Consider the following 11009-nt stretch of genomic DNA (forward strand, 5'->3'; position numbering starts at 1 on the left):
GTGGGGTATTGAAAATTAAAAGATTTTGTTGTGATGAATCTTTTTGTTATTCATAAAGGAGAAATAATTTCAATTAGGATTAACTCCACCTTATCTTGCTATTTGGATTTACAAATGTTACGTACCAATTTTGGTCGTTTTTACTGCGGGTTTTTTTACTTCCTACTCCAATGCCTTTATTGCCTACTCCATTTGCTTGCATTTACTATTTTCTCAACTTATTTGCATTTATGAATATTACTTACATGTCTTCTTTATACTTACTTGATATTAAGAAATGGCAATATGCACACAAAATTGATTCAATGTAGGAATGTTTTCTTATTATAAACATCAACCTAAAATAATTACTATATATTCATTTTTGTTGAAAAAATGGCGTTATTAAGTTTTCTTTCATGTGCACTAATCATTAGGCTTATTATGGCAAAAGGTTTTTCTCAAAGATATTTTATTTATTTATTTATTTACTTTTGCGGAAAATGATGTGTTAAAAGTTTTAAATACTTATTATTTTTTTCTTTTTTCCCAATTGGATATTGTAGTTATCCCTATAACATAATATTATATTTCCATTACTTTTTAAAAACTCATTAGCATAATATTATATTTACTTTTTAAAAACTCATTGCAATTATTTGATTGAATGGACCACTTCCCATGTAAGGGAAAAAATGGTTTCAGTGTATTTGAGGGATGATCTCCATGAGAAGAAAGAGTAAATTGTCTTTGTTATATGACTCTTATATAAATGGTTCAATATGATTCATTGTAAATGGTTCTATTAAATTCCCCTATATAATTTTTATATAGATTGTAAAACTAGCAAATCAATGTTATTTATGTATATTTTCATTCAAGTTTACTTGAGATTGTGGTTTGTTGATAAAGATGATTAGTTTGAGATTTTCACAATTTGACTTAACATAATAAAGGGTTTTTGAGACAGGTTTTTTGAGATAATCACATCAAAATTCATTTGCTAATGCATTTCAAACCAGCGAGTATGGTTCATAGTTGTCAAAATGAACCACACTTACTGATTCCAAACGAATTTTGATATATTATCGCCAAAAACATGTCTCAAAAACTTAATATAGATCACAAAAATTTTAATTCAATAACAATAAAAAAATATAATACGTAAAATATACATTATAAAAAAATTATATTATCGTAACTTATCAATATTTAAAACTAAAATAAAATTAATCTTTTAAAGTAAAATATAATTTTTCCCTTTCAAATTTGATTCTTAATGTGAAGAAAACTTGAAAGGTTGATTTGCTCCATAACCATCCAAATATCGATAAATAACTACGAATGACAAACAACATAGCAATATACTTTTAGGTAATCTATTTTATTTCAAAAAAAAAATTGTACAGCTGTACTTCAGTCGTAACAAAGTAGTCATTTTACACTAAAAGGAATTTAAAATTCGATTCTATCTTTAAATACTTCTATATTACGATTTCGATAACCCAAACCATTTCAAAATTCATAGTAGGCGTAGTGATGATTTCAAATTCATACCAAATTTGTAAAATAATGTCAAAAGATTCAACGCATCCTGCACCTCATCGCATATGTCATGCGACAGTGGAACAGCTTTTACGTTATCTTCGTTGACTCGTCGTGTGCAGGCTCTGACAGGAAGAAAGGTCTTCCATAGCTTACAAGACTTGAAGCCTTGAAGCCTATTTTGGTGCTTCAGGCTCGCCCGCTTTTTCATGTTCAAATTCCTCGGCTCTGACTCTCCTTTTTCATAAATCTGGGTTTTATGAAGTCAATGAGTTCTACTTCTTCTGATAAGCTGTGATCTGAGCAATTGGAGACATACGTCATCCGAAATAACAGCGAAATTTAGTAAAGAATTGGCAGAGATCCATGAACTCAAATGGAGCTACCACATCTGCAACGAACGGAGGAGGAAATTCAGCAGCACCCACAACGCAATCAAGGCGACCCAAATGTAATTTCTTCCAATCTCTGTAAATTGTTTTGTAAATAAAAGTTATAAAAATTTCATCTGGGAATTGTCTGCCTATCCTGTCAATGAAAGTCCAGCCGATTTTGCCTGTAATCATTTGGTTGTGATCTTATTACATTGTTTCATTGATCAGAACAAGATATGCATAAAACTTAATTCCATTTTCGTTACAGTATGAATCCATCACAGTTGTTTGACTTGTTTTTGACATATTTCGTATTTGAAGGCTTCAATGGAAAGATCATAAATTGCAGACCTGTCAAGTCACATTAAGAATGTGTGTTTTCCCAATAGATATGGAGCTATATTTAGTCCAAAAAAAAAGGTGGTTGGGGGCATTGTGTTTGGATTCCATGGTTGAGGAAGAGATACCATTGTTAACTTGCATAACTTAAGCTGACACATTTCACAGTTTATCTCTGTTTTACCCTATTTGTTACGAAGGCCAATTAGTGTTTCTCCAGCAGGTGGTACTTACCAGTGGGATGTTATTGAAATCACAAAAGACATAGAACGTTATTGATATCACACAACGAATTAGAGATCTGGAAGGTTGTTACCATTTTCAATTGACTTTTTCGACATGTTTATAATATTTATCAGATTTCAGATTTTGGAATATTTTAGAAAATATAATGGGTTTAAGCAAAGTAAAACAATTGGCTTCCTCCATGTCCCTCAGAATTTCTTTAAGTTTCAGAAATTTACAATCATTTTTCTAAAGTTTCAGAAATTTACAATCAATATAAAGACAGCTGTAATGTTTTCCATTCCATTTCATTTTGTAAAGTATCTTCTTTTTCTGGAAAACACATTAAATGGCAGCTTTATGCAGCTATTACTTGGTAGGTTGAGTTCATTGTATAGCACTTTCCCCATTGCATATTTCCCTGCTATGTGATAACTTCCATACCTTATAGCAGGTATTCCTTTGGGAACATGAACCTTTTCTCTTTCATGGAAGAACATACCACAATACAAGCTGCTCCTTTTTTTAATAGAGGGAGTTTGTCATTTAGACTTTCTATGTACCTTTCATAGCTTTTTTTAGAGGGATTTTGTCATTTAGATTTATTATGCTCCTTTCATATTGGTTGTGTATATTTGCATACCATTAATATCTTCATGTTTGCATTGGAGGATTTTTAAGAGGAAGATAGGCAATCCTTACATTTTAAAGCATTAGATACATTGATGTCCTGTTATTAATACGAGAATATTTCCCCTTTTTCTTGTGAAGGGGAAGCAAACATCACTGTAAAATCTAGCAATGCGAAGTTCATTGCATTCCAAGCCTTTCCTTTCAAATCATACAAAATATTTTCTTCACATCATGCATACAAAATATGCACTTAGTTTAGAACCAACCTATGGTATTGTGTAATTTGTGGTACATGGCTTTTCTATGGAGGATAGAACTGTGCTTTTTATAATCATATAGATGGTTCTGTTTGGCAACTTTATATTAAAGATGTCTCTATTTCTCGTGTTTCCAGCTTACAAGTTCACTCAACAAGAGCTCCCTGCATGTAACCCAGTTTGGACACCAGAATGGGTAAGTTCACACTCTATGGCATTACGATAATCCTTAGCTGCTAACAATAAAAGCATACAACGAGGGAATGAATGCCAGAGCTTATTTTAGGTGAACTTTTCTTAGTTTCTATCCTCGCGAGGCAGGATATGTTTTCAAGTTCATATGTAGTATTTGTTGCCTTCTCAAGATATTAAGCTCTTTAAATACTTTACAGTATAGCTATCCTAAAGTGATTATCTGATTTTAGGTCATGGCAATCTTCATATTAGTGGGAGCTATCTTCATCCCCTTTGGAGTTGTTTCTCTAATTGTATCACATGGAGTATGTACTCTTTATCTTACCATTAATGTCTATTTAAAGTTTTATTGTATCACATGGAGTATGTACTCTTTATCTTACCATTAATGTCTATTTAAAGTTTTATTGTAACTGTTCCAAGACTCACAACTAACATTTTTCAGTTTCATATTTAATGTTTGAAGTACCAATGATTTATTTTCATTTTCAGGTTGTGGAAATTGTGTACCAATATGAAACAGACTGCCTACCTCTGCAGTATAGAGTTAGTACGGATGTCAAACTGGCCTATATACAAGATAGTACGATTCCTAAAAACTGCAGTCATATAATAAAAGTGAGGGGTTCATCCTTGTTCCTTATGGCTAGTATTCAATTCTATAGATTTATAATTCTTCATCTCTAATTTATGAAGTAATAGATAACAATGGATGAAGTTAATTCTGTGACAAATACTTGTTGAACATGAAGGTATTATCATAACTACAAATATTTACAGACAATGTAACAGAATATTTTGCTGACTCTGCAGGTGCCAAAGAATATGACACATCCAATTTATGTATATTACCAGCTTGATAACTTCTATCAGAACCATCGTCGGTGAGTGAGATTGCATTTGTTGTTATTTGACCTTACAAAAACATAGACTGCTTCTCATCTATCTTTTTTTATAAGAAAGAGATTCCATTTCCAACATCCAATATCGTTTTATAGCATCGCATAAAGATTCATGAGTATAAATTGCAATAAAAGTGATATGAATACCAAGTACAAAGATTTGGGTTTTCTGTGAATAGAACAAACTGATAATAAATAAAAGGTGACAGATTAATTGAATAAGCCTCACACTAGTCAAACAATCTGAAATGATTAATTGAATGAGTAAGAGCAGTATTTTTTTCAGATTATTTATAAATGTTATAATGAAAATTTCAAAGTTTTATATTTTTAACTTTGCAAGATAAAAGTTACAGTATAACCATAAATGTTTTATATTCTTAAATGTTTTGATTATTTATGGTATAATTTTAAATGTTTTATATTTTAAATTTTATCTAATAAAAAATATACATATAATTTTATATTACACAATTATATTTCTAAATATATAAATTAATTTAATATTTAAAATTTTAAAAATATTATACCATTTCAATAATTATTAAAATTTAAAACTTTGAAAAAATGATGTATTATACTACTCGTTAGAAGGTTGGTTTATGCGTTCAAGAGGCTTATTTGCTATTAATCCATGAAATAACCCTTTTGTGATTTTATATGTAGTGAATGTTGACTAGGGCATTTCTGATGTATTATAAACATGTGCAGGTACGTTACCAGCATAAATGACGATCAGCTACTTTATGCCGGTAGTGGGAATACCACAACAGGTTGTGACCCTGAAGCAACAACTGGAAATAATCTTGCAATTATTCCATGTGGCCTCATAGCTTGGAGTTTGTTCAATGATACTTACAACTTCTCCAGAGGGGACACATCGCTGACAGTGAACAGGAAAGGTATTGCGTGGAAAAGTGATCGTGAAGATAAATATGGAAAGGACGTTTTTCCCACGAATTTTCAGAATGAAACTCCGATTGGCGGTGCGAGTCTCAATTCATCAATCCCTGTAAGTGGTATCCTTTACAGATTGGCTGGTTGACTGATTGCGTGTTAGGGGTTCGCAAATATCAGGCTGTATTTGTGTGATTGTTTATAGCTTTGCAAACTGAGTCGTCTATCGAGGTGGAGGAATTGGCTCGGCATTTAAGAGTGGTTGGAATGTAGGTAAAAAATTTAAAAATTTTGTAAAAACAATATTTGAATCTTGTTTTTGATGGTGGAAATGGATTTAGCACCATCAAAAATATAAAGCACTTAATTTTGAAATTTAACAACTATAATTTAGATTTACAAAAATCCTTGCCAAATTTTCTTTAAATATAACAGGAATTTCCACAACTTTCTAAACAACTCCTCCGCCTAATTAAACTATGAGATTGCAAACAATACCATCCAATTCCCGAAGAAGAATTCACCAGTCTGGAAACTTGTGCCTTTAATTGGCTGGTTGGTAATGTGATTCAGTGATTACCATTGCTTACTGCTTCGTTTGGATGAACATGGCAGTTAAGTGGGGAAGAGGATCTTATGGTGTGGATGCGACTAGCCGCACTTCCAACCTTCAGGAAGCTGTATGGACGGATTGAGGAGGACCTCAAAGAAAATGATAGCATTACAGTGAATTTGTTTAATAATTATAATACCTATACTTTTGGTGGCACGAAGAAGCTGGTACTTTCTACCACCAGTTTTCTTGGAGGGAAGAACAACTTTCTCGGGATAGCTTACCTCACTGTTGGAGGTCTGTGCATCTTTTTGGCAATGGTCTTCCTCTTGATGCATATAACGAGGCCGAGGTACGTGATTTTAGCGTGTGGTATAGTTTATGCCAGTCACTTAATTTTAGTGTGTGGTACAATTTATGACAGTCACTTAATGTTGGGTACCTGTAGGCCAAAATGGGTCTGGGTTTGGTCTAGTGTTGAACAGTGCATGTTTTCTTTATAGTCGTTAGTTAAATTTGTTAGAAATTGTAATTATTTGTGCATGTGGAGTAACAGTGCATGTTAGAATGAGTGCATGTTAGAATAAATTTAGTGATTGAGTGTTGAGTCAAGTCAAGTGAAGTGAAGTGATAGACAACTTTTAATATGTGGTTGCATGTCAAGATATTTTAGGCAAGTCGCTAGTTGGAAAAGGTTAAATACCTTTCACCGAGTTCATTGTAAGAATCATGTTTTGTGTGATCAATAGAAGAGAAACAATTCGTGTTTTATGTGTGAATTTCTGTTTTGTTTCCTCTGCCTTTCCAACAAAATTTCTAGCCACTTAGTATAGGATCTCAATCCCATTTAGCAAGGATGTATAGATTTTATTTAGCTAGGATATATGTGGGATGAATGTCAGAATTGATGGTTGATTTTGAGAATATTTTGAAATCAGATTATCAAATTTTATAATCTCACCTTGAGTTTATATTCTCAATACAAAAAAATTAAAAAATTGTTACATAGTATTCAAAAATACACACAAAATGATATCTCTACTATATTCTTGCATTCAATTACAATACAATTATATAGTTGAATATAGATCCAATTATTTCTAACCTTGAAAATAGGAGTTTAGAAATCTCTCAACTATTTTTTATAAATCTCAAACCAATTCCAAACTCAGCATGGAAGCCATGGAAACATTATCTATATGTAAATTTTACTAAAAATCAATAGTTAATTTTGAGAATATTTTGAAATAAGATTATCAATCACCTTACTCTATATTTTAGAATATTTGCAAAATGAACAATCTAGATAAAGATGGTTATTGATGTAAATAAAACGAAAAAATACACCATTTTGACAACTTGATGGTAACCGTAAATTTGCTGGAGAGTTTCCCCCAGTCTTCAGAAGATTCCGGGCATTTTTTATTTCTGTAAGGAGTCTAATGTTGATTCTTTTTTGTTTGCAGGCTTTTGGGTAATGCTGCATATTTACCAGCGAACAGTAACAGCCCAGAGGAACGGTCAAGCTGACGAAGTCATTGTACTTGTACTGGGTTTTCTGACCTGTGTTTGATGCTATATATTGCCTTCATATATGATGTTCTATATTTCAATGGATAACTGTTGCTAACATATCTATGAATTCCACACCTGGAAAACATAAAAGCAATGGCGTATTTGCTGTAACTAGTCTTTTCAATATATATATGAATTGAAGACAAAATTTCAAATCCATAAACTTTGACAGCCTTCATATTTGAAACATACATGGCATGCATATATGCTTTGGGCACCTCTATGAACATAGAGATAACAGATTCACCAAACCTTGAACATGCATGGCCTCCATATATGCCTTGGGCACCTGTATGAACATAGAAACAACAGAATCTGTTGCTTGATTTTTGCCAGGTTTGGCTTTGTAAATATGTTGTTTTTATGGCCATTAAGATGTCAAAGCATATATGCATGCCATTATGTTTCAAATATGAAAACTGTCCAAGTTTATGGATTTAAAATTTTGCCTTCAATTCATACACATATATATATGTTGAAAAGACTCGTTACAGCAAATACGACATTGATTAATATTTTCCAGGTGTGGAATTCATAGATATGTTAGCAGCTGTTATCCACTGAAACAAATGGCAATCCTATGCTTCGGCTAAATTTATTACTTAGGTTTTTGGGATCAGGCTTTAATCGTTGCGTTTAGGAAAACAAGTCGACTAACCATTGTAAGATATGCAAACAATGATAAGTTATTCAAACAATGATCTTCAATAATTGTTGAGGGTGTAAATTGTTGATTGACTTCAAAGTTTTTCTGTGTAAAGTTATTTGAATAATTTTTTTATTCTTAATATAAATATTCTTAAATTTTTATATACAAGTTTAGAGTTAAAGTTATTTGAATAATTTCTTTTATTTTTAATATAAATATTCTTAAATTTTTATATAAGTTTATTTTATACACTGTTGTTAAGGTTAAATGTATTTTTTTTTTAATAGATTATAGATTTAAATTTAAAGGGTAGTATATATATCATAAGATTTAGTAGCTAAATAACCTTATTAAGATGAGTCTTTACATCAATTTGGTGTATGGTTTGGTTATAACTTTAAAATTAGATTATTACTATCATTATTTTTTCTTCTCTTATGGAAAAATCGTAATTTTTATTGATAGTGGAAAATTACATATTGTAGATGCTATGTTGCATATGTTGTAAGTACGGCGATTCACCCATCAAAAAATATCAGAGTTCAAAATGGCTCCACACAGGGAGAAATAGTTTAAAATATACATCATAGTTTCAAAAAAGCTCCACACAGGGAGTTGCAGTATATGTTCTGTCCTTATGTACAACATGTATAATTGTGATATATTGTGATATATATGCACTGATAAATATGCCAAAAAGTAACAAAAAAGCCCATGTAGAATCAGGCCCCTCAGGACCCCTTATGTTCTGAACTCCATGTATGGTCGGTGACAGTATTGGTAGTGTTCATCGTCCCTCTGTTCCTGAATCAACCATGTACCTCGAGGTTGGTTCGCAATTTCCTTGGAAAGCTAATCGGAAACCTTGTTGCGCTCCCTGTATATATATGACGACAAACAAAAGAATCAAATTGTGCTTTAAGTCTAAGTGCCTTTTCCAAAATGTGCCTCAGAGTATAAGCATGACAAGATGAAGTATTGTTTATCCAGTTGGTGATAATCTTTGAATCCCCAAAAATTTGTATGTTTCTACATTGTTTTTCTAAGGCAAATTGTAGGAGGTGTCTGAGTGTGATGAGCTCTGCAAAATTATTTGTACCCATTCCCAGCCCCATCTAAATTTTATAAAAGTGAGTATCAAAAAGGTAGAGTACATCTCCCCCACCACACCTGTCATCTTGTGTTGACCCGTAAGAAAAATCCTAGGGATAGGTTCTGTTAATAGCCTCAGTTATAATAGTCCTGGTGGGAGGAGTAACGCCGTCATCAGGTAAGAGGTGATAGATGGACAAAATATGGGCAGAGATAGTGTGCCATCTAGGAATGATGTTCTGGAAAATATATTGATTCCGAGCTAGCCAGATAGCCCCGTAAATTAGCAGAGGGAGGTTTCAGGCTTTGTTCAGGGTTACCAAAGCCCACCAAGACAGCCATGCATCCTTAATAGATGTGCCTTGCCATCAGTTGGTGTATGAGAGGCGAGGAGGGTTGAATGCCAGAGGTTCGCAATGGTCAGGCAACATAGGAAGAGATGGTCAATGGATTCAAAGCTATTTTTACAGAAAACGCACTAGGATGGGCCGTGGAAGGCTCGTTTAGCTAGATTATCTCCCATGGGAGCCTTGTTCATGAGTATTGTCCACATGAACAGTCGTGATCTAGGGGCCGCTTTTAGTTTCCACAGTTGGCTCCACCAAAGTTCAATTACGGAGGATGGTGATCCGCATAAACACTGAGGTATCCATCTTTGGGAGAATGTGTCCCATGTTTTGATTGTGCCCATATTAGTTCGTCCTCGGCCTCTATGATCCTTATGTGTGATTCCACCAGAGCTGAGAGATAAGTGTCCCAACAATGGTGCCAGATGAATGGGAGATTAAGACGGTGTGCTGACTTCCATGCTTGTTGGAAGAGGGTGGTATTTTCATGATCCGCAATATGATTAATGTGTGAGATGCCAGCAACGTTGAGCGTCGTGATTAATTCCTGAGGTAGCCTATGTGAGTTTCCACTACCGATCCAGGGACCCCTTCTAATGCACACCAAGGAACCAAAATGTATGTTCCAATGATCATGTCCCTAATGAGAGGCATGGAATTGAGGACTATTTTCCAGATGATTGATATGCTTGTTTGATTCCAGGTGGGGTGTCTGATCCAGTCCATCAAGTTGAGGGGATATATGTATTTCGAATAGGCCACCCTCTTCCATAAGATGCATGAAGTGATGAGCTGCCAGCCCAGCTTAGCAGCTAGTGTGATTGAAAAATGAGATAGACTTTTGATACCCTAGCCTCCCCACTTCTTGGGCAAGGATAGTATCTCCCATCTAGCCCATGCAAATATCTTGCCTTCCTGCTTACCTTTCCAAAGGAATCTGCAGTAGAGATTTTGAATCCTAGTGAGAATGCCCCTAGGAATCCATGCTAAGGACATCCAATACACAAGAGTGGCTTCAAGAACGACTTTTATAAGGACCAGGCAACCAGCTCTGGAGAGATATATATGATGCCAAATGTTCAGTCTTCTCTCGATCTTGGCCACCAACCATATCCAATCAGCAATTTTGTAGCAATGGGGCTTGAGTCTGTACCCCAGGTATTTGAATCCATCATCTAGGGGATGGAGAGTGAAGGGAAACCTGTGGAGATCGTATTGTGTTTCATGCGGTGAACAACCCGAGGTAATGATGGTAGACTTTATGTTGTTGATCTCCATACCTGTTACAATACTGAATAAGGCTATGATGTTTTGTAGTTCTGTCAGGTCCCCAATACCTCCGTTAAGAAAAATCAGAACATCATCTATAAAAAGTAAATGAGTCAAGATGCAATTATTTGTAATCTTGATTCCCTGTAATCACCCTGATCTGTGAGCATCCAGAATG

The 11009-nt window shown here is 33.8% G+C and overlaps 1 protein-coding gene across 1 annotated transcript; it reads left to right on the forward strand.

Moving 5' to 3' along the window:
- Positions 1 to 1667: 1667 nt before the first annotated feature.
- LOC149227367 (ALA-interacting subunit 3-like) lies at positions 1668 to 8154 on the forward strand. The gene is made up of 8 exons (XM_089375490.1): positions 1668 to 1975; positions 3490 to 3548; positions 3778 to 3852; positions 4040 to 4165; positions 4361 to 4431; positions 5161 to 5461; positions 5962 to 6251; positions 7366 to 8154. The coding sequence occupies exons 1-8, from the start codon at positions 1891 to 1893 to the stop codon at positions 7427 to 7429; spliced, it is 1071 nt and encodes a 356-aa protein (XP_089231616.1). The 5' UTR covers positions 1668 to 1890; the 3' UTR covers positions 7430 to 8154.
- The last annotated feature ends 2855 nt before the right edge of the window (positions 8155 to 11009 follow it).

This window comes from Pinus tabuliformis, chromosome J (assembly GCF_031772625.1).
Source record: "Pinus tabuliformis cultivar Carrire ecotype Pingquan chromosome J, CPIR1, whole genome shotgun sequence".
Classification (NCBI taxonomy): Eukaryota; Viridiplantae; Streptophyta; class Pinopsida; order Pinales; family Pinaceae; genus Pinus; species Pinus tabuliformis.

Excerpts from the sequence above, each read along its gene's own strand:
- LOC149227367 (XM_089375490.1), top strand. The coding sequence starts at position 1,891 with ATGAACTCAAATGGAGCTACCACATCTGCAACGAACGGAGGAGGAAAT. Across the intron at positions 3,549-3,777 it reads CAGTTTGGACACCAGAATGG|GTCATGGCAATCTTCATATT; the intron begins GTAAGTTCACAC and ends ATCTGATTTTAG. Across the intron at positions 6,252-7,365 it reads ATGCATATAACGAGGCCGAG|GCTTTTGGGTAATGCTGCAT; the intron begins GTACGTGATTTT and ends TTTTGTTTGCAG.